General features: G+C 37.8%; 3 protein-coding genes and 1 non-coding gene across 12 annotated transcripts in view; all 4 read right to left on the bottom strand.

Moving 5' to 3' along the window:
- sh3pxd2aa (SH3 and PX domains 2Aa) overlaps nt 1-12,210 on the bottom strand; it is a 115,530-nt gene extending 103,320 nt beyond the window's left edge. For all 7 annotated transcript variants that reach the window (XM_039688375.2, XM_039688384.2, XM_039688410.2 and 4 more), the window contains exon 1: nt 11,569-12,210. In XM_039688375.2, coding sequence (XP_039544309.2) covers nt 11,569-11,640 — 72 coding nt within the window. In that variant the 5' untranslated portion in view covers nt 11,641-12,210. The remainder of the gene's footprint in view (nt 1-11,568) is intronic.
- A 153-nt stretch (nt 12,211-12,363) lies between these two features.
- Nucleotides 12,364-18,152, bottom strand: stn1 (STN1 subunit of CST complex). Of its 2 annotated transcripts, XM_039688358.2 has the most exons (9): nt 17,858-18,152; nt 17,639-17,734; nt 17,260-17,337; nt 16,777-16,944; nt 16,528-16,648; nt 14,869-15,019; nt 14,249-14,374; nt 13,557-13,629; nt 12,364-13,216 (listed from the first exon to the last, which is right to left on the bottom strand). In XM_039688358.2, the coding sequence occupies exons 1-9, from the start codon at nt 18,000-18,002 to the stop codon at nt 13,059-13,061; spliced, it is 1,116 nt and encodes a 371-aa protein (XP_039544292.2). In that variant the 5' UTR covers nt 18,003-18,152; the 3' UTR covers nt 12,364-13,058. The 2 variants fall into 2 exon arrangements, with proteins under 2 accessions (XP_039544292.2, XP_039544300.2); XM_039688366.2 differs by lacking the exon at nt 14,249-14,374.
- Nucleotides 18,153-18,966: 814 nt separating this feature from the next.
- Nucleotides 18,967-19,038, bottom strand: trnae-cuc (transfer RNA glutamic acid (anticodon CUC)). The gene has a single exon. It is a non-coding gene; the product is annotated as a tRNA-Glu (tRNA).
- Nucleotides 19,039-20,684: 1,646 nt separating this feature from the next.
- lrrc58a (leucine rich repeat containing 58a) lies at nt 20,685-25,077 on the bottom strand. 2 transcript variants are annotated; one of them, XM_039688347.2, is made up of 4 exons: nt 24,439-25,068; nt 22,936-23,064; nt 22,563-22,840; nt 20,685-21,639 (listed from the first exon to the last, which is right to left on the bottom strand). In XM_039688347.2, the coding sequence occupies exons 1-4, from the start codon at nt 24,891-24,893 to the stop codon at nt 21,446-21,448; spliced, it is 1,056 nt and encodes a 351-aa protein (XP_039544281.1). In that variant the 5' UTR covers nt 24,894-25,068; the 3' UTR covers nt 20,685-21,445. The 2 variants fall into 2 exon arrangements, with proteins under 2 accessions (XP_039544281.1, XP_088988173.1); XM_089132047.1 differs by lacking the exon at nt 22,936-23,064 and having other exon boundaries at nt 24,439-25,077.
- Between the last annotated feature and the right edge of the window lie 305 nt (nt 25,078-25,382).

Genomic DNA, 25,382 nt, shown 5'->3' with positions numbered 1-25,382 from the left:
TGATAACGACCCAACGGTTCTATTTATCACTGCGCAACACTGCAGTTCCTATGTTGTTTTTATTTGAACGTTGTTGCTGTTCACGGTCAGGGACTATTTTTTTCTAGCGGAAGGAAGGCTTTTAGTGATTTTACTTCATGAAAGTTGCACTAATACATATTTTTTTTACTTTAATATTTTTATTGTGTGGCAACCATTTTATAAAAGCAATAAGGTACTCAAGTGCTGTATCGTGAATAAGTAACGGCTGAAGGGGTAACTGTGCCTAACAACGCCTTTCAGCCGATATAGCACAGCCTCTCATACCTTATTGCTTACATGAAAAAATTCACGTTTTCACTATGGGTGCGTGTAATTTATGTTTTAGAACAAAACGTCAAAATATAGTAAACGTATGTTTACCATAGGCTTTATTTTACACATAAATCGAAAAACCACGTTATAAAACTCCATAGGAAAATCTCGTAAGGAATCAGCGGAGAATTAGTCTTTCGGGTTCTGATGTCATACCTTCACCACACTATAAGGTCTATTACCATAAATGAACTTGTACAAAACTGTAAAGACAGTAACGATGGCATCAAATTTACCATAAAATTCAAGCGTGAGTCAGATAATGAAATATTGGAAGAACTAGTTATTCAACCCAAATCTCCATCACAAGGACGACTTGAGATGGTCGTTTCTCAGAGATACACAACTCAGTTTGTAGTTTGTGATGCAACTATAATTCAACAGGCAAATATGACATTGTTTAAGATGTCTTTGTTATGACATCTTGACATAATCCATTACATCATATCCTGTCAGTGTCATGACAACTTGACATCAAATTAAGTTGATCTGTCATGTGGTTGGCTTTGACATTGACTGTCATGAGGCCATTAAAACTGTGTCATGAATATTTTCCGTGACCTCAACTACAGTGGTACTAATTGGATTTGTCATTAAAAAGTTATAATGGCTTCATGACAGCCAAAGTCAAAACCAACCACCCGACAGTTTAATGTAATGTTAACCAATAAAGCTAGGTGGTTTTCTTAAGTTTGATCATTAATCTGCTATGTCATGTTTATGACAGGTTGTGTTGTCTTAGTAATGTCAAGTTGTCATGAAAAAGACACTGACAGGTTATGATGTATTGGTTTATGTCAAGGTGTCATAACAAAGACATCTCAAACGATGTCATATTTGCATTAAAAATGTCATAACTGAGCGAATGACACTTAATGACAGTTGTCACAAACATGCATAAAACTTCCTTTTTTGATTATAAAGGTGTCGTGTCAGTCTTATGCACACACCTTCAAGTAAAGTGTTACCAAATAACATTATTTATCGTGGACTTAAAACTTTGCAGACGTTTTGCAGTCACAAACAGCTATATGAAACACTAAATGAAAGGGAATATCTGAAAAAGCATAAAAACAGTGCTAAAAAGAGCCTTTTTCCGGTAAAATCTATTCTCCAACATTGTATTTGATTATATCCATTGATGTTTTAGAAAAGAATGCAACAAAGGGTCCTGATTTCAAGTGTTCTTCAAAACTCTCAGACAGACAGGAACAGACGATCCAGTGACAGTCAGAAAACAATATATGAGCAAAAGAGCACACTCAACCATTTACATTCCATCTCATCATTTGAGAGAAGAAAGCCCTCATCCTGTTTCCAATGAGATGCAGAGATGCCACACAAAAGCCCTCTTCAAGCAATTCAATACAAAGCACATCATCCACTGATTAAAAACTTCAGCTAAACTTTCAAAAGTTTGGCCGTACACATTTTATACGCCTCATAAATAAATAAATGTCAGCCCAAACACTCTGATCACAGGAACAGGAAGTGTCTTGAAAGGCAAAACTCTGCATTTCATCAAAAACCAAAGCTTTCCTTATATAATCATGCGTTGAATTAATATCAGAACATATTTCTAAATAACAAGTGCTTGCAGCTTTTTGAATAGACGGTGAAAAGTAAAGCCAGAGGAACTTACTGAAAAGCAGTCGTCTTGTCTTCAGATTTGTCTTAAAGAAAAGGATGAGGAGTGTTTAAGCTTTAAGTCTTGGTGGGGCTTAAAAGTACAGGCCTCACCACTGAAGTCAACCCCGCCTAAAGAGACTATTTCAAGAGACACATAAAAGATTATCCATCTACCATATTTCCAACCATGGTCCATTCATAGCCACAAAATGGCATTTCGTTCAGCTGGTTATGGAGTTCAAACTTGTGATACTGAGCAAGTAGTTTAAGATCAAACTTGTTTTTTTCCAGACATGAAATTAATGAATATGCTTCTAAGGGTGTTAGATCCCTTAAATCAGATGAGGAGCCAGTTCTCATATCAACACCAGCCTGAGTATCTGGTACTTTTGTGAACAATTCATTGCTGAATGTTATTACAAAAATTATTAAATTACTTAAAATAGATTAAATATTAATATGTATTGTTTTATTAATAATTAGTCAAATATATAGAGAACATGTTTCAATGCCCAATGGATACAAATCTAATTCCACCCAAATATCATTTACATTACAAAGTCAAATGGGTTGAGATCGCCGTTTCTTTTGTGTACTCAAACAAATTTACACAAACAAAATGGATTAGATAGAGTCACAGACAAACTGTCCACACTAGAGCCAGACCGATATATCGGCAGACCGATATTATCGGCCGATATTAGGCATTTTCCAAACTATCGGTATCGGCAGTTATAGTGGCCGATAAATGAATATTTCAAAAATAAAATAAAAACGGACGAAACACGCTTGAACCATGTCATGAGTGTTGGAGTTGTATAGTTTGTCCACCAGAGGGCACTCTACATCGTTCCTGTTGGCAACACTCATTGAGTTACGATACATACATTGCTTGAATAATAATTAAAAGAACATCCCCATCAGTTCTCTTAACTCAAATAAGCTTGACAAAATTTGTGACTATCATGTCATCATCGGCCGATATATCGGAATATCGGATTTTAAAACCCAAAAATATTTGTATCGGTATCAGCCTTCAAAATCCTTTATCGGTCGGGCTCTAGTCCACACTGCAAAACAAATGCGTTTCTTGCTTAGTAGCGTTTCTTGTTTTGTTTCCAGTACAAATATCTCAAGTTCAACTAAAATCAAGATGCATTTGCTATTCAAGTAAAATGGCGAAAGTTATTATGTCACTAGGATCAAAATTAAGTGAGTTTTTTTACTTAAAAAGAGCTTAATTTTTTGCCAATGGTGTAAGAAAAATAATCTTGATTTAAATTTTCACTGTAAAAAATTCTTGATGGTTTAACTTAAAAAAGTAAGTAACCTGGGTTGCCTTAAAATTTTAAGTTCATTGAACTGGAAAAAGTGAGTTAATACAATGAAGGAGATTAATTTAACCACCAGAAACTCAAAATTATATGTTATCTGAACTAAATAAATTATTTAAGTTGATTTGACAAAAGAAAAAATGTTTTGATTACTACACTGTAAAAAATTATTGTTTGTTTAACTTAAAAAAGTAAGTAACCTGGGTTGCCTTAAAATTTTAAGTTGATTGAACTAGAAAAAGTGAGTTCATACAATGAAGTAGATTAATTTAATCATCAGAAACTCAAAATAATAATTTATCTCAACTAAATAAATTATTATAAAGTTGATTTGACAAAAGAAAATATGTTGTGATAACAAAGCTTGAAAATATTTTTTACAGTGTTGATTTACAAGATTATTTTTCTTAACCCATTGGCAGATGATTTAACTTGTTTGAAGCAAAATCTCACTTAATTTAGTTTTTTGAAAACCAAACAATATCTTATGTCATTTTACTTGTCTTGATTTAAGATTTATTTATTTATTTATTTTTTTAGCTATCTGGACTAGAAACAAGACAACAATACTAAGAAATGCTTTTTTTGTGTGGTGGTGAAAAGTTCCAGATAATTGTACATTTAACCCTACTACAAAGTTCCTACAAAATACAGATGCATATTTATAAAAAATAAATAAAAAAATAAATAAAATAAAATAAAAGCATTCTTCTCTATAGCGGGAATATACATTTTCCCAGACAACAACACTGACCCAAACGACGACCCACAAACTATCCCAGCAACTTTGGCAATATCTCTAGATCTTAAAGGGTGAGCTTTTGTGCGTTACTGCAGCCGGGACCACTGGTAATGGGATTCTGGAAAGGGAATCTCTCCCAGGAAGTGATAATCTTGTAAATCATTAATTGGACAGTATGTAGATCAAGTCAGAGAGAGCAAAAGATGAAAGGTATAGCTTTCTGAACCACCTCACTGAGCACTGTGATCAACAATGATCCAAAGAACCTAAACCTATTTGACTCTCATTCTCTCACTTCCTTTGCATTTTGTTGTGGTCATTTCCAGTTTACCGGTGTCACTGGTCACCCCTCTTCCCCTCTTTCACCCCAATACCTACATACAAAGCACATTCCAGCTTCCGGAAAGGGATGCTGTACAGGACGTGGAACTAGAGTTGACTATGTTTCCTGAAGAAGTGCAGATGAAATAGTGTCAACTCAGCGTACACGTAAACCTGTCTGCGTCGCAACCTCTGACCGCAATTGTGCATCAAATATTGTTTTGGGTGTGTGTAGCACCTTCCACTCTCCAGAACAATCCGACATACTGTATATGGAAAGACTGAACTTTATTCATGTAAAAAAGAAATATATATTATATACTATCATCAACTGAATTCTGATTATTACTATTGGTCATTATTACTATAAGTCAGACACTTGAACAGTCAGTCGCCTCCGCAAGATCTGATGTGTCTACTGAATGTTGTAACTGGTGGTGTGTAGACAAACCTGTCAAAGAAGGAACGTTTTACTGCTATTTTTCAGCTCCATTACACCTACGTGGCCTTTCAAACCCCCTCAACAATCTCATCTTTCATCATAGAGCCCTTTGAGAGAGCCGAGCCCAGTGTCCCAGACAATAAAAAGCTAAACAAAGCATCATAAACAAACACATCATTAGTTCACATAATTCTAGCTTCAGCTGTTGAACAACCATTAGAATGCATCAAATGCACTGGAAAATATGATACAATTCGGATAAAGCATCCCAGGAAAGCCCTTGGCAGGATCATTTCTCCTTATGGGTGACGCCATCATTAGTTAGGGTGAGAGAGAAAGCCATTTCCCATGAAGGCTGCTCTATGTGGCAGGGCCTTTCTGCCCACACATGTTGTCACCAGCAGCTCTGGCATCATTTGTTCTCTATGATGTAATCAAGCTGCACTGAAAGCAATAGCATTTGCTTCGCAACTGGCGGCAGGGAGACAGTAACTCTGCAGAAAGGAGCGATGAGCTTTAGTGCTCCGAGATGTCATGTTGGACAAGGAACAAGCGAAGAGGAGGGGAAATGAAAACGTGGAAATTAAAGACAGGCAGGATGCAGCAGGAGTCATTCATCAGTACATCAACGTACGTGAGCGCTGGAGTAGGATGTGTGGGATATGGAGGGAGGGGGGATGGTTTAAAGGCATAGTTCACCCGAAAACTACACATCTGGGTAACTTACAGGGGTTGGACAATGAAACTGAAACACTGGCCAATGTTGGAGGTTTCACATCTATATGCCTGGCGGCCAATCTTCAGAGTGAAGCACGGGTGGATCAGTGATGGTTTGAGCTCCAATATCATGACAATCCTGATTGTATTTGATGGACACGACACTGCCGAGGACTACCAAACCCTTCTGGAGGATCATGAGCACCTGATGCTCAAACCGTGCATCAGCATGATCATGCACCAACACACACAGCAAGACTTGTGACAGAAGGGTTTGATGAAGATGAAAGTGACGTTGAACATGCACAGTCACCAGATCTAAATATTATTGAGGTGTTTTGGAGGAGCGAGTCCACCAGCATCATATAGTGACCTGGACACTGTTCTGGAAGAGGAACGGCTCATAATCCCTCTGGTCACTGTGAAGGACTTCTATCTGTCATTCCCAAGATGAATTTGTGATGTATTTGGATGCAAACTGAGGCCCTCACCATACTAACAAATTATTGTGTTGTAAAACCAGGTGTTTCAGTTTCATTGTCCAACCCCTGTACAGTGGATCTGAAAACGCCACAAGACGTAATTTAAAAAAAATGCTCACTAATCTGTTCTGTTTTGGGGTCCCAGAAGATGGTTTCCACAAAAGTATGACTGTTTACAACATTAATAATAACCAGAACGATTTCTAAAGGATCATGTGACACTGGAGACTGGCGTAATGATGCTGAAAATACAGCTTTGACATCACAGGAATAATTACATTGTAAACTATATTCAAATAGGAGGAGTTATTTTAAACAATATTCCACAGCATTCCTGTTTTTACTGTATTTTTGATCAAATAAAAACAGCCTAAAATGCTAAAAAACTTGTAGCAGTAGTTTATGTGCAACTTTACAACTTCATGGTCAAGACAACGTAACGCCTACATCCTTAAAACAACCCTAAAACCAAGAGAATGACTTTACAGCTCTTTACATACACAAGTTTTAACAGAAGAAATTTTAAATTGGCCCAATTTAATTGCACTGCAAGTTACCTCTCTTCCTTTTTTAAAGAGAACGATGGATTGCCTTAAAGAAATAGTTCACCCAAAACTACCCCATAATTTATGACTTTCTTCTTTCAGCCGAACAGAATCGGTTATATTAAATAATACCCCGGATCTTCCCAGCTTTGTAATAGTGCCCAAATTTTTGAAACTCAAAAAGGAAATCCATACAATTCCAGTGGGTTAATAAATGCCTTCTGATTTAAAACTTAAAGGTTTTCTAAGCGATGCGGGGCCAAAACATTTTTTGTCACATACATCAAACGTCTCCTCACTATCGGCTAGCTGCCTGTCCCCTAAACACACTGTAAAAAAACGCGGTCTCTGTAGACACCACAGGCTCCACAAACGGCAACAAAAACAATCATGTCTCACCCGGACCACGAAACCTAACAAACAGTGTTCCAGCCAATCACTGGCAAGAAGTAATTGAGGGTGGGTCTGGGGGAGTAGTGCGCGTGCACATTGAAGGGGGTGTGTGTGTGAAGGAGAGCGAAGCATCAGAGGGAAGTTTGAAAAATGGCCGGCACACGACCAAAGAGACGTCGTTCTGAAGAACAAATTAAAAAGAAGGAGTCGGATAAAGAACGTGCGAAGTTCCGAATTTACATCGGTAGCAAAGCTTTTGAACGATGGCGAGAACTCCGGCGGAAGAAGGGCTTCCAGTCCGACATTCAGGTTGCTCTGTTTTTGCTGGACAGGTGGGTAACGTTAAATTGTTTTTTTTTTTCTCTAAATTGACGCTTATGTTCGCCAAACCCACACAAGGATATAATTAGCTAGAACTATGCACGTTCACAATTATTTCAGGAAGCACGGAAGGGAGGGGGAGGAGATGAGATGCGGAGGAGGGAGGGTCTAGCCTCCGATTTGTTTGAAAATTTTCCGAACGTCAACACCCAGGATCGCTTAGAGAACCTTTAATAAACTGTAACAAAGTCCTCTTAGGCAAGTCATGCCACTCGGCCGCCATCTTGGCAACGCCTCCGGGCAGCTATTTCAGACTAACAAGACCAGGCTCCTATCTAAATGAATGGGCAGAGACTCAGAACTGCACTTTCACTGGTCATCGGGACAAAAACTGCTTGTATAGAAAATAAGTTAAAAAAAAAAAAAAAAAATCGCTGAAAATGTTTGATGACTTTGTCCCAAAATAAGGTTTAAAACGCCTTTTCCCCCACAGGTTATACTTTTACTGCGCAAGTTTGCATGCGCAAGGGTTCTCTCGCTCTCTGTCATGCACACGCTGCCGCTCGCTCGCTCTAGATTTTAACTAATTTGGCAAACTGATCTCATGAAATGGCTTATGTATGACGCGCCAATTCGTATTTCCATTTTTGGCGTGCTATCAACACGCATAATCGCTTTTCAGCGTGTTTATGAACGCCGTTGACTTAACGTTACATTACTGTATATATAAATCTATGAGCTACCCCAACCCCGTCCCTAAACCTACCCGTCACTGGGGTTAATAACATTTATGAGTCTTCCTCTACCATTCTAGGAAAGAAAATATCGCTCCCCAGATGTAGATCTACATTTTGCTTCGTTTGGCTCAGACATTTAACGGAGTGTACAGACACGCGGAATCACTCGGACATTTAACGGCGTAGACATACACGAATACACGTGGATAGCTCAAAATGCGTATAGATAACACGCCACTTGACTTGAAAGTGGCGTGTATGTTTATGCAAATGATGTCATGTTGGGATGTCGAACTTACACATTTCAAATCTGCCGCCTTTTCTATCAGTAACATATTTTCCACTGTCGCAAACCTCAACTGTGGGCATGCGTCAGTGGAACCAGGTGTTAAATGTTTCCCTGCTTGACTGTTAAAAGCAGACGATTGGCTTTCCAGTGGGAGGGGCGGGCCATGAGCATAGAGCCCCCATCTTTGGTGTTATGGGTTTTCCCTATATAGTTGTATTAAGGATTGAGGAAGTGGCATGTCTCTATATAAATAGTCTCTGACTACAATCACTGGCTTCCAACAATGACCGCAACATTCACAAAGGAGTCGAGTTCCAGATGAAGGGTAACTGGATTACTTTTATGATGGATGAAATTTGGTATGAACTATTAGTTTAAACTAAAGAGAGAGAGAAAGCCGTGTAAAAATCATGGCTTTGATCCCTTTTTGTCCTGAATAAAAGTATTTTAATAGCCATTACATTGGGCAAAAGATCAGGATTCATAGCTTGTTGTGGCATGAACGTTGTTTGTGAGTTAACAGATGGAAACCGCTAAGGAAATGTGTCACATACAAAAGCTGACAAGACAGCAGATTGTCTAGGGAAAACCTCAAGGCGGCGCCGTGTAGCGTTCACACACACAAACACATTTGAGACATGTGGGGCTCTGTTGGGAACCAGTGCTCACTAATGAAATGAGTGTGCGAGAAAACATGTCTCACACACACACACACACACAACAATATTCCCACAAAGGCATGCCAATTCTGTCCACCTTTCGGAGGAGTGTTTCAGCGCTCACTTCCTGTCTGGAAGCATGACATTTTCCATCGTATGATCCCCTATTTTTACTCTACTTCAAACTCTCAGCTGACTAACGATGACAAACCTGCACTTCTTTTCCAAAGTGGTTGTGAGTACACTCTTTATCATCCTACCGATGCATCACGGATCAAAGTAAGGGCGGAAAGAACGTTGTGAAGGAAAAGAGTGTTTTTTTGCACTTGGTTTAAATACAGCCAAGCTTCCATTCAAAGAGAGGAAGTCGGGTTGCTTCTGGGGATTAAAACAAGGGCATGTGGGTTCACATTTCCCCTCCTCCTTTTTCTCTATCTCTCTCTCGAAAGGAAAGCATACCCAGCTGTTTGACAAACATTACTAATGAGACTGAACAACTGCCTTTCTTTTTTTACTCTCTTTCCACAGAACGAAGAAGCCTGTGGGATACAGGGCCATATTCCGAAAGTCTCGCTCTCCCGGGAGAGAATGCAGTGAATCTATGGCTAAGCAAATGACTCCAGTGAGAGTTATGGGGGAGGATGTTGCACTAATGTCGATCTGAGAACAGTTCTGAAGCTCTCGGTGGTTAGGAGATTTAGAGACAATGGGCTCATGAAGAAGAACCTCTTCAAAACAAAAAGCCACAACCACTGATGAATGTCAAGGGCTGATTTGGATGTTAAAATGTACTGTTGTTAAGAACGACCGAATATTTGATTCACTGGCTACTGTTTAAATTGGGTTTCTCTGATTTTATGACAAGTTAAACTTATATTTGTTGCATAAATGGAATGAAAAATCAAGAAATATTTGGGATTTTGCACTAATTGGGTCACTAATCATAAATAAGCTAATTGGTAACGTGAACTATATGTACAGTAGGTCAGATATATTTGCTTCTGAGTTCATGATCATTGCACATTTTTGGTTACACTCGTCTTACAGAAAAGGGGGGACTTGCCAAAGACAAAAACAAATAATTATCCAACTCTACTTTTAACCCCAAAACCGTATTCTGGACAAATGTGGGCAAAATAGTTTTGATTTAATTTTTTAAAAATACTTCCCTTGATCTTGGCTACTTTTCCTAAGTTTGCCTCCTGAACACACACAATTTTTTTTGACTCAATTCTACAATGTTAAGTGGGTGGAAAAAAACTCCTTAATCTTGTATTTGGGTCAAGAAATGAATGGGAAAAACTGTAATTTAGAGCATTTTAAAATAAGCCAAAATAAGACACCAGGTGACAGCAAAGTCACTTCATCTTTAGGTTTTAGCTCTAAGAACTTATTGGAATGATATCTTAATGTAGTTAAAAAAATAAAACATAAAATAAGCATAATTTACATAGAAAATACGGTACTTTTTGAAGTAAAAAATTCAAAAATACCCCTAAAATAAAAAAACACCATAAATGGATAGACAAAACTTGAGGACTACAATCAATTTGCACTGACATTGCACTGTAATTTATAATGAAGTTGAACTCGTTCATTCATGAGAATTGGGCTTTTATTAGACTAAATGTCAAAAATTTCCCAAATCCACCCAATGTAATTTATGTATAACTAGTCTGAAGCTAATCTATATCGTCTAGCATGTGCTTGCAAGAAGTGGTAGCCATCATAAATATTTAAAACAAACCTCACAGTCCATCTTTTGCAGGAAATACATATGCTTCTACTCCCACTATATATGGACATTTATTTCAAGCCACCAAAACCCTTAAGTTGTAGCTTAAATTGCTTGAAAAATGAGTGTGACAGAAAGTTCAACGTGACGCCAGCTGACCAAAACACGCACGTCATTGATCAGTTCCTCAGAATCATTAGTGAAGTGACTAAATATTTTTCATAAAAAAAGGCTTTAGTTTTGTACCGGTATGTTAATGTAACTCACCATTTTGCATAACGGAGTTAGAAACAATGTTTTTTTTTTTTCCTTGCCATTTTCACACAACAACAAAGAGAGAGAGAGAGAGAGAGAGAGAGAGAGAGAGAGAGAGAGAGAGAGAGAGAGAGAGAGAGAGAGAGAGAGAGAGAGAGAGAGATCAGATTTTTATTGGTCGTACCACAACTGATATTACCAGCTGCAACGATGAGCTGATTTGCAATTGAATTTTAATATTGAAAAATGAATAATATGGTGTAGCCTAGATTTAAAGTCATGCTTTAATAATTATAGGCTATAGCTAGCTGACGGGTTGTCTCAAACGATGAACTAAAATCTAATTCGTTTGCCAAATTAAGTGAATATAATTAATAGTGAGTCCAAGAGTCCAATCTGAGGTCATTCTTCTCTTTTATGTATTGATTTGTTGTTTCTTAATCTCTGTAACCCCCCAGACTTTTTAGTGGACGAAACAGAATCAGCCCAAAACGTATTCTTGTCTAATGTTGCAGAAATGCTCTTTCTCGTGATCCAGATGCGTCTTTCTGCGCCTGCCTATCTCCAGCATCAGGTTCGAGAAGGACGCAAGGTGAATAGGTAGCCAACTCACGTAATGTTTGGATGGATTCCTCCTCTTCTCCACATCCACCACTTTTACATCCAAAACTGTCCGAAACTGCATTGTGAAAACAGAGGCTTCGGGAGCACCGTTGGTAGTCAGACAGAGACTGAATAAATGGACAGTCACGAAGACGTTTGCACGAATAAAATCGCAGTTCTTCCTCACAATGAAAGCGAACGATTTTTTGCCCCCCGGCCCGTCAGTCCGTTTATTCCCCTTAGACGCGTGAAGATCGAGTGATAAATGAGGCAAAACTTATGTCCGTCTGCAGGAAACGAACATGCTCGTATCCATTTCCCTCACAGCGCAGAGCGGATTCTCGAACCGCCGCGTTCCAGCCGAATTCGAATCGAGACGTGTTCTAGAGTGTCATTCTGAAATCCGGATTGACGCGTCATAAGGGAACGAGCGCGTCGTTTTTGTGTGGACTACGGTGTCGCTGAAGTCTGGGGGTTCTCCTCAAACGTGAGCGGCGGCGCGCGTCATAAAGGCCGGGGCGCATTCACCGCGAAGTCCGTTCGGCAGGAAGCGCGCGCACACACTGGTCTGGGATATTTGGGCAATGGGGATGGGCTTCTTGACAAGGACTCTGTTGCAGTTTAAGAGCCTCTACAGGGGGGAAACGAGTGTTCTGTTGATATCATTGTCTTCCTTCGTAAAAGAGACAATGGCTGGATTTTACAGAGCATGCATTGTTTGTTTCTTTCTTTAAATCTAGTTTGTCTATTGTGAGGGAAAACATTGCAATATCTGTAACAAAAGCATGCCATATGCTACTGTAGATAAGAACAGTCATTTGATGAACGTTTAATTATGAACGCATTTTTTTTTTGCATAGTGTAAATGGAACAACAAACAAACAAACAAACAAAAAAGCATATGGTCTGCTGCGAATCTCCATAATCTAAGATTATCAAGGACAGTGTGAGACGTGATTCCTGTTACTCATACTGCAAATGAGCATAAATAGACCCGAACGCGCACATACAGATGTGCTCGCGGACGGTGACGTATCTATTTGCTCACAGCGAACTCCCATGGCCATTGAGTGTAACTACATGACCCATTTGTATCCAAAATGAATTATTTACTCGCCCTCGTTTATAACATCTTGTACCAAATCTGTATGGCTTTTTTCATTGGAACTCAAAATGCTTTATTTTGAAGGATATCCAAGCCAAAGGGAACTAGGTCTGTCGAGCTCGAATTTTTAAAAGTGCCAGAAAGTAAAGGTTAAACAGTAAAATGTTTATGTTATCCCATTTAGGAGGCAATTTCTGTATTAAGAACAATGCTGACGTAAATATATCTGTATATTTTCATTCAACCATAAAAAGCGATATGCAAAGAAAAAAAATGCCATTTGTAACTTTTTTTATATTGTATATATTTATATAAAAAAAGGGTCTGGTTACAATCTTTCTTCATGATCGCTTAGAACACTCGTGTTTTTATTAACTTGATGCTATAAAATGATGCTACAATGTAATGTAGTGGGCTTCTGTTGTGCTTATTATGTCACTTTTGCACTCTAAGAATGTCAGAGCAACTTCCAGCACCTCTCGACTCATATTTTGGCTGTAGCGCTGCCTCAAGCTGGACAAGATATGTAGGACATGGCATCCTTTCTCAGCATCTGCAAAAACAACAAGAAGAAGAAGGTCCTCTACTCACATATTCGGATCAGGTTTTATTTTAAAATAATGGGCACCTGCTTGTATATGATCCCATTCAGCACACAGTTTAATAATAAAAATAAAATAATAATGAAGAATAAATATATATATATATATATATATATATATATATATATATATATATATAATAAATATACTGATTCAAATTGAAAGTGTGACAGCCTGAGACAATCATCAATTACATAGTTATACATTATACAAAATAATTTGAACCCTATAATATTATATGCATACACAGCTAATATAAAAAAATAATAATAATAAAAAAAAGAAACTCACATTTTTCCCGTTTGATATCCTCTCGTAAAATGTCCTTGATCGCTGTGTGAAGATCTTTGTCTTGTTCTGTTACCTAAAGCAGCCAAGGTAATACAAATAAAATAAAGTAGTTTTAGAAATTATATTTCGGCCCTATTGTGCTATTTTTGTTTTGAAGGTCTAGGTTTTACATGTATCCAAGGTCAAAAAACACTTAAATTTGATCTTAATATACATTGCAGCATGACCTCAGCATGACCCCTCCTTTCTGAGAGCCTACTCTGCTCTGATTGGTCAGATGATTGGTCTCGGGCAATGTAGATGTTGTTCGCAGGCAGCCAATGGCCATAGGTTGGCATTATGAAAACTTGTTACAAATCTATATCGTTTTGTGCCGGAAGCAAGTCAAGAATTACTGACGACTCATTTCAGGCAGCTCAGAATCTCCATTTATCATGAACTTCAGCTTTACTATAAAGGGAATATCTGAAAAAGCATAATAGCGGTTTTTATTATAATCCTCTTTTAAAATCCTAAGGGTTCAGACCTACAAGTAGAAAGTATGTGTAGGAAGCGAATATTACACATTATCCCTTTAATTTTGTTAAGAGTCTCCTGAGGTAACATTAACCACTGCTACTCTCTCTTTCTCTCTCTGTGACGATGTCATACTTGCTAAGAGGTGTCTGTACATGTATGCACTGTGCACATACATTGTAGACTTCATCCTGGGTCCGTATTTTGCGAAATATTTGTCCCTCATCCTGGAGGACGCTCAGGGTCTCTTTCAGAAGTTTTCGAATTTGCGTAGCCAATGACGTACTGGGCTGATCAGACTCCTTCAGGCAAAATAAGAAATTCAATGATGAGTCACCCAAACAATGAATCACATTTCTGTGCTGCACCATTCAAAATTAGCATTTCAGCTCCTTTTAACAAATTCATTCTTGTACGTTCTCGTTTGATTACTAATGAAGATATCGACAGGCTTCTCATTAGCATACTTCTTTCTCATCACTGTATGCCGCTGTCCTTGAATCTCCAGACTAGCAGAATCTCATAAACCGTTACAGACGATCACTCCCTGCTGCCATCAAAAAGCACAACACATCCTCCCTACCAGCCCACAAGTTATTCCTGGCTCTTATATCCTGATATACTCCAGCCAAGAGTGGTGACATTGAACAAGGACAGTTTACTTTGGTAGACTTGTGCATTCATCTGTTTGCATAGTGGCATTTTTACGCTGTATTGGTACTGGACAGTGAAGGAAACACATGAAACATACACTATCGAGTATAATGGAGGTTGAGGTCAAGGTCAGGCCCAGTACCTGTTCTGCTGAAGAACTTTGGATCAGTGGATGTAAGAGGAACTCGACGTCATAAGGACGAAACTTGGCCACTTCTTTCTCTGAGAGGAACTCCTTAAGGGTGAGAATTGACCGAGACAGCAAATAGTGGAAACTTGAGGAACCACCTGCTCTGTAATTAAAATTGAAAAGCACAGAAAGCATATTTGATGCGTTTCACAAGTAGGTCCTACATTTAAAATTCAAGGTCTGAATCACTTTCAAATCCCAAGCTTGGAACAAAAAACATGTTTTTGGAACAAAAAATGGTTTTAAGTAGGGCTGGGTTATAAATATCGATTTCTCGATATTAATGGATTCTCATTTTTACGAACCTCAAGAATCGATTAGTCATCCTGTTTCATTTGAATGAATGGAACATTGTATCGCGGCTGCGCGCATCCAAAAAAACAAATCGCAAAAATCTTTGTCCTTTGTTAGTATTGATATGAAACAAAGTCTCAATTTTCCAATTACGTCCATTTTCTTTAGAAATTCAAAAACATAAATAGCGTGTTGGCGCTGTGGCGTGAGAAGATCGCTCTGGCGCAGCTATAGAGAAGCAGCAGCGCTGATCTCCCTTCCGGCTTATTAATACCAGTCATAGCGCGAAATAAACATGAATGAGCATCTGAAAGTGTGTTAAAAGATAAAGTACAACTTATCGAAATCCGTATCATGTCACATTGATTCGCTCAATCAGCGTTTCAACCGTGGAAAGACGTCAGTTAAACAGCTTGTAATCAATGTTATGTATCGTCATATTTACCTCAGAAAACCCACATCAACTCGTTAGTCAGCTAGAAAAAATAACTCTAGAGAGGAGCATTTTGCTAAATATATACACCATATTACATATGCATTATAATCTTAATCTTCATTATTTAATGCATGTTTGAATAAATCTGGCAAGTTTTTATGACAGCCACCATTTAAATGTTTATATTTCATATAATTGTCTTACTTTAAAAATAAATAAGTGTAATTTAAGTGTTTGTATAGCTACAAAACAGTTCATTATTACCTTCATATTAGGCGAATGAAGCCTTTAGGCTACAACTAGACTGCCATAGTTTACAGCATTAGATAAGAGATTTGCCATTTATTTTAACTGATATCCAAAATAATCAATATTGAATCGAAATCGAATAGAATTGCAAGCTTGTGAATCGAAATCGAATCGAATTGTGAAATTTGTGTCAATACCCAGCCCTAGTTTTAAGCCAGTTATTTATATTTTTGCTGTAGTTTGTCTGTAGTAAATATCAGTTTACATCTCTAAACATTCCTTTTGATATTAATTGTAATAATCCAGTTTTATTTTTTGTACACAGAAAAAAAGAAAATGATTTAAGAGTCTTGGAGCCGTTGCCACGGTTCTTCTGCATTATTTTCTCGTCTCAGTTTTTTTCTGTTCTTGGCGATGGTGAGATCAGATCTCCATGACGTGTGGATCATACCGGCTGTTGTTAGACTCCTTGTGCATACCAAAATCTCATTTAATGGCAAAAAAAATTTTTTGGAAATGTAAACTGATATTACTACTGACACACTACACAGCCAAATATATAAATGTAACTAGCTAAAAAAAAACATTTTTGGGGCATGAAAATACTATTCACACCATTTTGTGTGACTCACTCTGTGCCACCCAGGTCATCACTCGGCATCTGGAACGGCTCATCATAACACTTCCTGTACAGCTGAGGCATTTCCAGCATATGCGAGATCTGCACTGCCATCACAGGGTCACTGACTTTATCTAAACACACACAAACAACTCCAGAGTGATGATTACAGCTAAATAACCATGTGTTCCACAAACAAGCTCACTCTAACTGATTAAACAGACATGTTATGTGCATCGAAATCCCTTAACATTTCACTTACAGAAGCAGGTGGCCTTGATCTCCCTCGCATCCCTAGAGGTTTTGACAGTCCCTCGTACCCTCAGCAGGTCTCCGATCTCCAGCTTGGTGCTCTCCCTTTCAGCCTCCTTCAGTCGTTTGAGTTCGTCTTCAATGTTAAAGCCTCTGGAGGATCCACTAGGATTTCTGCCTATTGATATTAGCACTTGATTAGTACGCATCAGATTTTTTTCAAAAAAATGTAGGTAACTTTTAAAACATTGTACTAGGAATTCAGCTTTGAAATCACAGGAATAAATAACATTTTAGAACATATTCAAATACAAAGCAGTTATTTTACATTGTAATAATATTTCAATATCTCTTATGCTTTGGCAAGCATAAGAGACTGCTTTAAAAAACATTAAAAATCTTACTAACCTCAAATTTGTGACCACCAGTAGTGTAGATATACATCTGTAATTTATATAATGTTAATGTTACTAATGAAGAGTCAAAGACTTACATTTAGTCGGTTCTCCTTGATCCTTCCATTTCTCATCTTTCCAACAAAGACAATTTATGACACCAGTACTATCATCCACTGTGTGTTAAAGGAAAACAGACAAGGAATAGTAAGACCAGGTGCAACATGTGCCCACATTTAAAGGGCAGCAATGGCTTGGTTCCCAAAGCAAGATGACTAAGTGGTCGAGTTTATAAAGGAACCAAAAACTTTTGCAACCGAACTGGTTATACACTTTTCATGTGTATAAAATCTTTGACCATGATTACATTTAATTAGCTTATTTTATCACAAAATACAGCTCAATAAGATGCCAAACTAAAAAGTTGATGTTTCTATGACATTAAAAATGTCATAATAGAGAAATGTTTTTCCAGACCTCCATAACAGTAGAAATCATCTCTCTCCCGCTTGTAAACAACCGTCCCGAGTACATCCACCTGGAAGAGTGGGTGATTCTTGTAGAAATAAACTCCTACAAAACATTATGTTGCAGTATAACAAATATTTAGAAAAAAAATGTTTTGATATTATTTATCAATACTTTATTATTATTGTTATTATTATTATTATTTCTGTGTAGATAAAGATACGTTACCGGGTACTTGTCTGGACTCTCTCATCTGTAGTATGTCAGTAATGTAGAGTCTGCAATATGCGGAGAACACGGGGTCCAGACCCCACAGCATTGACGGCGGCTCTTCGGCATCAACATCAGCACCTCCCGGAACATTCACAGCCATCAGACATCGCTGACAACACAAGTTAATCACCGCGAAACATATTTAGTTGACAATGCGGGAATAGAAACTACGAAACCCTGGTTTGTTCAACTCACGGTGTCATGTTTGTGTTTTTCCGCTCTATGCGCAGTTGACTCACTGCGCACATAGGAAGGAACTACGTTTGCCTCATGAATATTAATTAGCTTAAGTGCCTTGACGTGTTTAAAGGGATAGTTCACCCAAAATGTTAAATTCAGTCAGAAAATATTGATTATAATTGATGGATTATTTGAAAATATAATTGATATTATCATTTTTATTTGATAATGTTACTGATAATAGTGATCTTTTATTTATACTTTTTCCCCCATACTATGGATCTCAATGGTGTCCATCAACTGTTTGGTTACCCATATTCTACAAAATATCTTCTTTTGTGTTCAGCAGGAGAAATAAATTTATAGAGACTTTTCATTTTGGGTAAAATATCCCTTTAACAAGCAAACTTGACAAGCTTTCCTAATTTATCAGAGCCTTTCTCATACATATATGTTTTAAATGCTTTAATATTATAGACATTTAAGGCCCAAATAGAGTATGATTATAATAGTATAAATAAATTGTTTTAGTTGAAAAACGATTGTTAGATTACAGATGTTCTGTTTTATTTCTAATTGTTTGATTTCCTATGTTCTAATTCATTTAGAAACAAAATTATTATGAATGCTCATATAATATGCAAATACTTATTTATAACTTATTGAGATATGTATATAATTATTTATTATATATACATATATTTTTGTTATAATTATTTATTATATAGCTACATATTTTGTTCAAAAAACAGTTATCAAAGTTTATGACAGAAAGTCATATTTAGTGACTGAGGATTGAGCATCTGAACAACATAATACGTTACATAGAATTTTTAGAAGATAGCTAGATATGGTTTACGTTGAGAATTGAAAGAAAACTTTTGTTCCCTGACCGGGAATCGAACCCGGGCCGCGGCGGTGAGAGCGCCGAATCCTAACCACTAGACCACCAGGGAGCGCTGATTGCGATTTGCTTATTTCTCTTTTTTTAAATAATAGACAAACCGATTACATTTACGTATATGTTTATTACTACTTTTTAAGGATTGCAGAAACAAAAAACTATGACAATCACCTCCACCAAAACATACGATTGAGATCATTATCCAAAATACACTCATAATCTTTCCTCGGCTTGAGCACAAGTAATACTTTCTCGGGTCCTGCTCTTGAGTAACGTTATAACACTGTAAAGTAAGATTACAATGTCGGAGTAACGTTAGGCAATTTTCACTTCTTTACCATCCACATGAATCTTGAAATATGGACTAGGGATCTTTCCTTCTGAAAATCGTGCTAGTCTCCCACTCTGGCCGTGCTAGTGCACAAAACCTCTTTAAAGGGACACTGTGGAGGAATTCCGTTTTTGTCAAACAGGAGTGTTTGTATTTAATGTTAACGTCACGCAAAGCGTCTCTGTTATATGGTCTCTGCACTCAGAGCCTAATACTCATTTGAAGCTGTTATATCAAGGTACAAATTGTGCATAATGTGCATTTTTTGCATTAAATAAGAGATCTAGCGCTAAAATGTGTTTTTGAACTCAAGTTGAGCGCTCGGGTCCACTGCTATCAGTGTCATCACATTCTCTGGTGTCATGGATACACAGTGTCTCGGACGTGCGCTTCAATCTATCGCAGCTGCGGAGACTCTATTCATTCCGGTGAAATCACAAAATAAAAAGCACAAAAAAGTGTCCCTGCTTGATATAGACTGCAACCACTGATAAACATATTCAGTTTTGATGAGAGAGAACAAACTTAGAACCTGTAAGTATAACCTCTGACACGCTTGACAAAAGATCTACCACTAGACCATTAAAGAACTCAAACAAAACTGGATCGATGCATTTATTTATAGCCTACGGGTTGAGCAAGAGAGGCTCATTCTCTTTTCCTAGTCTTCCTAGTTCACGTTTTCTTTGCTTTTTCCATTGTCGAATATCACGTCTGAAATGCACGAAAGTGTCGTCTGATGTGTGTGACGTCGTTGCTGTAAAGCATGTCGTGATTCTTGCAAGGTTTGTCAGGTTTTTCCCCCCAAGCTTTACTATACCAGGATGATTCCCCTACTATGAGTTTGTTTACCACCGAAATGACTTTGAAGCTGTTATATTAAGGTACAATTCTTGCATTGTGTGCCTTTAAAATCAGCTAAGAGACCAGTTAGACCAAAGTGGGGGACCAGATATGACCTATTTTTACAGCATACTCCATTTTGTAATTTAGTTAACTAAAATTGTTTATATGTGCACTAAAATGTCTGCCCTGTGAAGTTGCTGACTCATCCTACCTTTGAGAATCTTTTGTAAATCTGTCCAGAGAGAGATGGAGAGGTGACGCAATCTGTGTCATGTGATGTCACTGTAAGATCGTAAACCATGATAGAAGACTGTTATTTGCAGTAAGAGTGATAGCCGCGTCTGGTGCTAGAAGAGTGCATTGAAATTGCCCATAATTGTCAGATATTGATGTGAACTGACTGACCCAAACCCTCAGACAAAGAACTCCCACATTGGGCAATACTATCATCACTGTATAGTTAGACTGGCTGAAAAGATGACTATTGCTGATGAGGAACACACACAGCAGATAAGTTATCATTAAGGTGTATATTATCTATGTTTTATTGTTATTAGAACCATAATGAGCTCTTTTAGAGACCATATACACTACTGCTTAATACTGATCTGAAACCTTTTAGTTATAGTCAAACTTCTGACAAAAAAAAAAAATACAAAAAAAAAAGTGTTCTTTATGTAACTATTTTCAAAGTTGTGTCATGGATGATAGCTTTACATAAAATTCCCGAAATGTGTGAAGTAGCCATCATAGTCCATAACATGACCTTTGGACAGAAGAGTTAGGGCAGATTAACAGTCAATACAAAGAAGAGGTCAAAGGGTAACTGTCCACGTATTGATCACATTTTCCAGAAGTGCAAAGCAGTCAATTGTTCCATATTTGCCAGTAGGCTTTGTCTGTGGCAAGCTGACCCACTTGAAATATTGTTTTAGGCAAGATGCTAACGTTTTCAGACGCCTTTCGAGCAACGTAGGAACCATTTTCACACGTTTCTCACCCAAATGTCAATTCAAACTCTTCAAAACAAACGAAAACACAATAAAAGAACATTAATTTGATTATATACAGTATCAAAAGTCATAAAAATATATATATACATGAGTTTGAAGTGACATGAGGGTGAGAACGATGAACTATCCCTTTAAACCTAATAAACTTTGATTTACAGTTCAAACCTACCTCTATTAATCACAGTTAAACTATATAGCCAATGCAGTGCTTTTTTGTTGAGTCGCTAAAAGTGTTTAATGAAAGTCCTGTGACAGATTTGAGGTTTGTCCTATCCCAGCAGTACTCTCTGGAGTCTGTCTGCGGGGACACTGTTCTCCTCCTCTGACTCTGCGTCGCTCTGTGGGTTTGAGCTGCAGGGAGAGGAACACTGCGGGGAACAGAGGTAATGCATGAGCGGCAGGCGGTACTTCCCACAGAAATCCACAAACTTGATGTGCCTCACACACGAGTCGAAATAAACACCTGAAGGGCATGAAGACAGAGAGAGATATGGTGTCAAGAGGTGGACAGATATTCAAAATGTTTGCTTTTTGAAAGCTTTTCGTCACCGTATAAAGTAATAACATCATTAGTCAACTGCATTTGTAACATACTATTGATTATTGACTATAATTTTGCTTTTAAGTCCCTCAGAAATTGTCCCATTCACTTCCATTGAAGTGCCCCACCGTAATGTCGGGTTAAGTTATAATGTTTAATGTTGAAATTAGTTTTTGTTGTCATCTAAATTTTAAATTCTTAACCCAGAATATTCCTTTAATCATTGCAATAGTTTCAATTTCGCTATTTTTAGGTCAAACCGTTCGTGTCAGTCATATAATGCAGGTCTATGGTCACCACCTCAAAGAGCATGCACAGAGAAGTCCAAATTAAACATGATTTAATGACTCGTAAATTTAGGTACACATTGATGGCCTAAGACACGAAACGAGCGGTTTGTGTGAGAAAACAAACAGTATCTATATCGTTTTTACCTCAGCCACGTCCGATTGATCTGAGGGCGCGGGCGCTTTGTTGCTGTGGTTACAAGAGTTAAAAAACGATATAAATACTGTTCGTTTTCTCACACAAACCGCTCGTTTCGTGTCTTAGGCCATCAATGTGTTCTTCCATTTACGAGTCATTAAATCATGTTTAATTTGGACTTCTCTGTGCATGCTCTTTGAGGTGGTGACCATAGACCTCCATTATCAAAAAATATCAAAATTGAAACTACTGCGGAAACAAAGACACCTACATCTTGGATGCCCTTGAGGTAAGCTAAAACATTCCAAAAGTTAATTTCAAAGTGAACTATTCCTTTAAAGTAGTGGTATCCTTGCGAGATTTAGTTTTTTCTAAATATGTCACTTTTCACTGATTATAGTCTTATTGTGCTCCCCTACCTGCACACTTTGGGTTGGGACATTCGCTAGCCAGGTTTAAATAATGAATCAGATTGGACGGTAGGTCACACGAGCGGAACGGAAGGTTTTGGGACTTGACCGTGCGTCCTGCTAGCTCTATAAGTGATGGAGGGTCGTAGGTCATGTCCTTGATAAAGCGCACAACAAGAGGATTTCCACGGAGACTGAGCTCCTGCAAGTGGACGAGGCTGAGGATCTCACGAGGGAGGAAGGTCAGCAGGTTGTTGTGGAGACTGAGAGAGAGCAGGGAGTGTAGTCTGTAAGGGGAGAAATCAGATAACATTTTTTTCTTTTCTTTTACTGCTTCGACTTTACAACATACAGTAAGAGAATAAGTAACACAAGCCCTCACTTGTTGAGTTGGGGGGGTATGCTTTGGATGCGATTGTCACACAGAACCAGGTATCTCAGACTGGTGAGGTTAGCCACTTCAGGTGGGATGGAGGAGATGAGGTTACCTCCCAAATACAGCATCTCTAGACTATAGCAGAGGTCAAAAGTTAAAGGAATAATTCACTTCACCCACAAATTTTCCCATAATTTGTTTACCCTCAAGCCATTCTAGGTGTATATGACTTTCTTCTTTCAGCCGAACACAATCAGAGTTATACTACATAATATCCTGACTTTTCCCAGCTTTGTAATGGCATTAAATAGTGCCCGAGTTCTGTAGTTTCCATAATCCATGTGACTCCAGTGGGTTAAAAAATGCCTTCTTTTAACAAAAAAAAATAACCAAAACTTTAAAAACTATAATCACTGGTTTCCAGCAACAGGCTACGCACTTTCACGAGAGAGTAGAGTTCCAGTGGGAGGGTTGTAGTTTATTAAGTTTTAAAATATTAATATTTTTCTTACGAAAACCCATCGCTTCACTTCAGAAGGCATTAATTAACTCACTTCAAAAACTATTAATGCCACTATTCAATGCCATTACACTCAAGGCTGAACGAAGAAAGTCATATAGGCTACACCTAAAATGGCTTGGGGGGAGTAAATCATATAGGATAATTACATTTTTTGGGTGAACTATTCCTTTAAAGATCCATGAAATTAAAGTGAAAGTTTTGTAGCTTTTAGTTTGTTTTAGCTTTGAGGCTAGCTATTTGTTAGCATGTAGGCTACTACTACATGTTGACAAAAAAAGTCTTTTTCCTCTTTGATAATTGCCCAAAAATACTGCTTTCTTCATCTTGTCACCAAATTTAGTCCAATAAAATGCTTGAATAAGAAAGTCCCTGTTTTCAAATGTATAGGCTACTTTAAAAAATATTAACAACTATGTAGACAGTGAGGAGATTAATAGGCTTATGTGAAAAGCTAAATTAGTATTACAGTATTGTGATCACAACGAGGACCAAAAAAAAACATAAAATCTCAGTGTCAAAAACAGATGGGTGGAAGTTCATATTACATCTAAATACTGACTAGTAAAAATTTTGCAATGTAATGATGAAACAGGGAGATTTAATATTAACTTTCTATGTATGAATGAAAGCAGAGATCATTAACTTATGAGTAGAGTCTTTTTCTGTTATATCATTATTATTTGTCTAAGAGTCGGCCCTAGCTTCATTTTTTTTTTTTTTCAATCTATTTTAGTTAATATTTTACCCAAAAGCCCCCAGTCAGCCCCAGGCCATGGAATTTATTCAACTACTGTCTAGTTTTGTAACACTGACCGCCGGGTCACACCTGAGTCTGTCTGGCACTCAACAGATGCAGTAGGCTATCTCTCTATCTCTCTCTCTCGGTTTATCTCTTATTAGGTTCGTCGTACCCTAGAACAGCTGCTGACTGTCAGACATTTCCCACAGAGTTTTGTCCTAAAGCAATAGAAACAAACAATCCCTACCTGGCCAGGTTCTCTATTTCTGAAGGGATGTTCTTCAATCTGTTTCCTCCAAGTGACAGGGACTGCAGTGTGGTCATTTTTAGGAACTGTATGGGAATATCCTCAAACCTGTTTCCACTCATATTCAGAGTTTCTACCTGCATGCGCTCAAACTCCTTAGGGAACGAGAACTCGTTCAGAAGATTGTTCTTTGCCACAAACGTCTTTAGGTTTGTAAGTCGCATAAAGTCATCTGGTATGACCGTGAGCGCATTATTGCTCATATCCAGATATTCCAGGTTAGAAAGAAAACAGACAGAAGGTGGAAGACACGATAAACGATTATAAGTGAGATGGAGCTGCTGGATTTGTTTTCTTTTACTGTCCGCGAGATGATCCAAGTTCAAGTCGTCCAGACGCAGACGGGATAAATGTAAAACAGCACACTTGTCGTCCATGCTTGAGAAACGAGCCATATGGACTAGGATTTAGTGAAGTCAAATAATAATAAAGGAATAAGTATCAGTATTTTAAAATGTTGCTGAAGTTGCGCTTCGAGTTGCAATCCATACACTTATAATCTTTGACTAAAGTGTCCGAAATGCGCGCTCCTGACCGAAGACTTTGGTGGTTTTATCTGTGTTAGAAAGCGCGTGTCACGCCTCCTGCAGTCAGTGGTTGGTCATCCAAACATGAGGCAAGTTTTCTCCGTCTCATAAGTTTCTTATGTAACGTAACCCTGCACGTAGTTTGAGTGCGTGGTTTACATAAAAACCCATTGGCAGTCAGCAGGTCTGCTTTTATTAAAGATTAGTTATTGTATTAAATGCATAAAGCTACTATTTTCCACATGTAGATGAGAGACAATAAAAAGGCATTTTACTTTAGGGGTTAGCCTACTGTAGTCCAAATAGTTACTATGGTTTTATTGATATATGTATATAGCTTACCCATATTTATAAAAT

Source organism: Pimephales promelas, chromosome 6 (assembly GCF_988280905.1).
Source record: "Pimephales promelas chromosome 6, fPimPro1.hap1.1, whole genome shotgun sequence".
Classification (NCBI taxonomy): Eukaryota; Metazoa; Chordata; class Actinopteri; order Cypriniformes; family Leuciscidae; genus Pimephales; species Pimephales promelas.
This window is presented reverse-complemented; position numbering and strand designations above follow the sequence as displayed.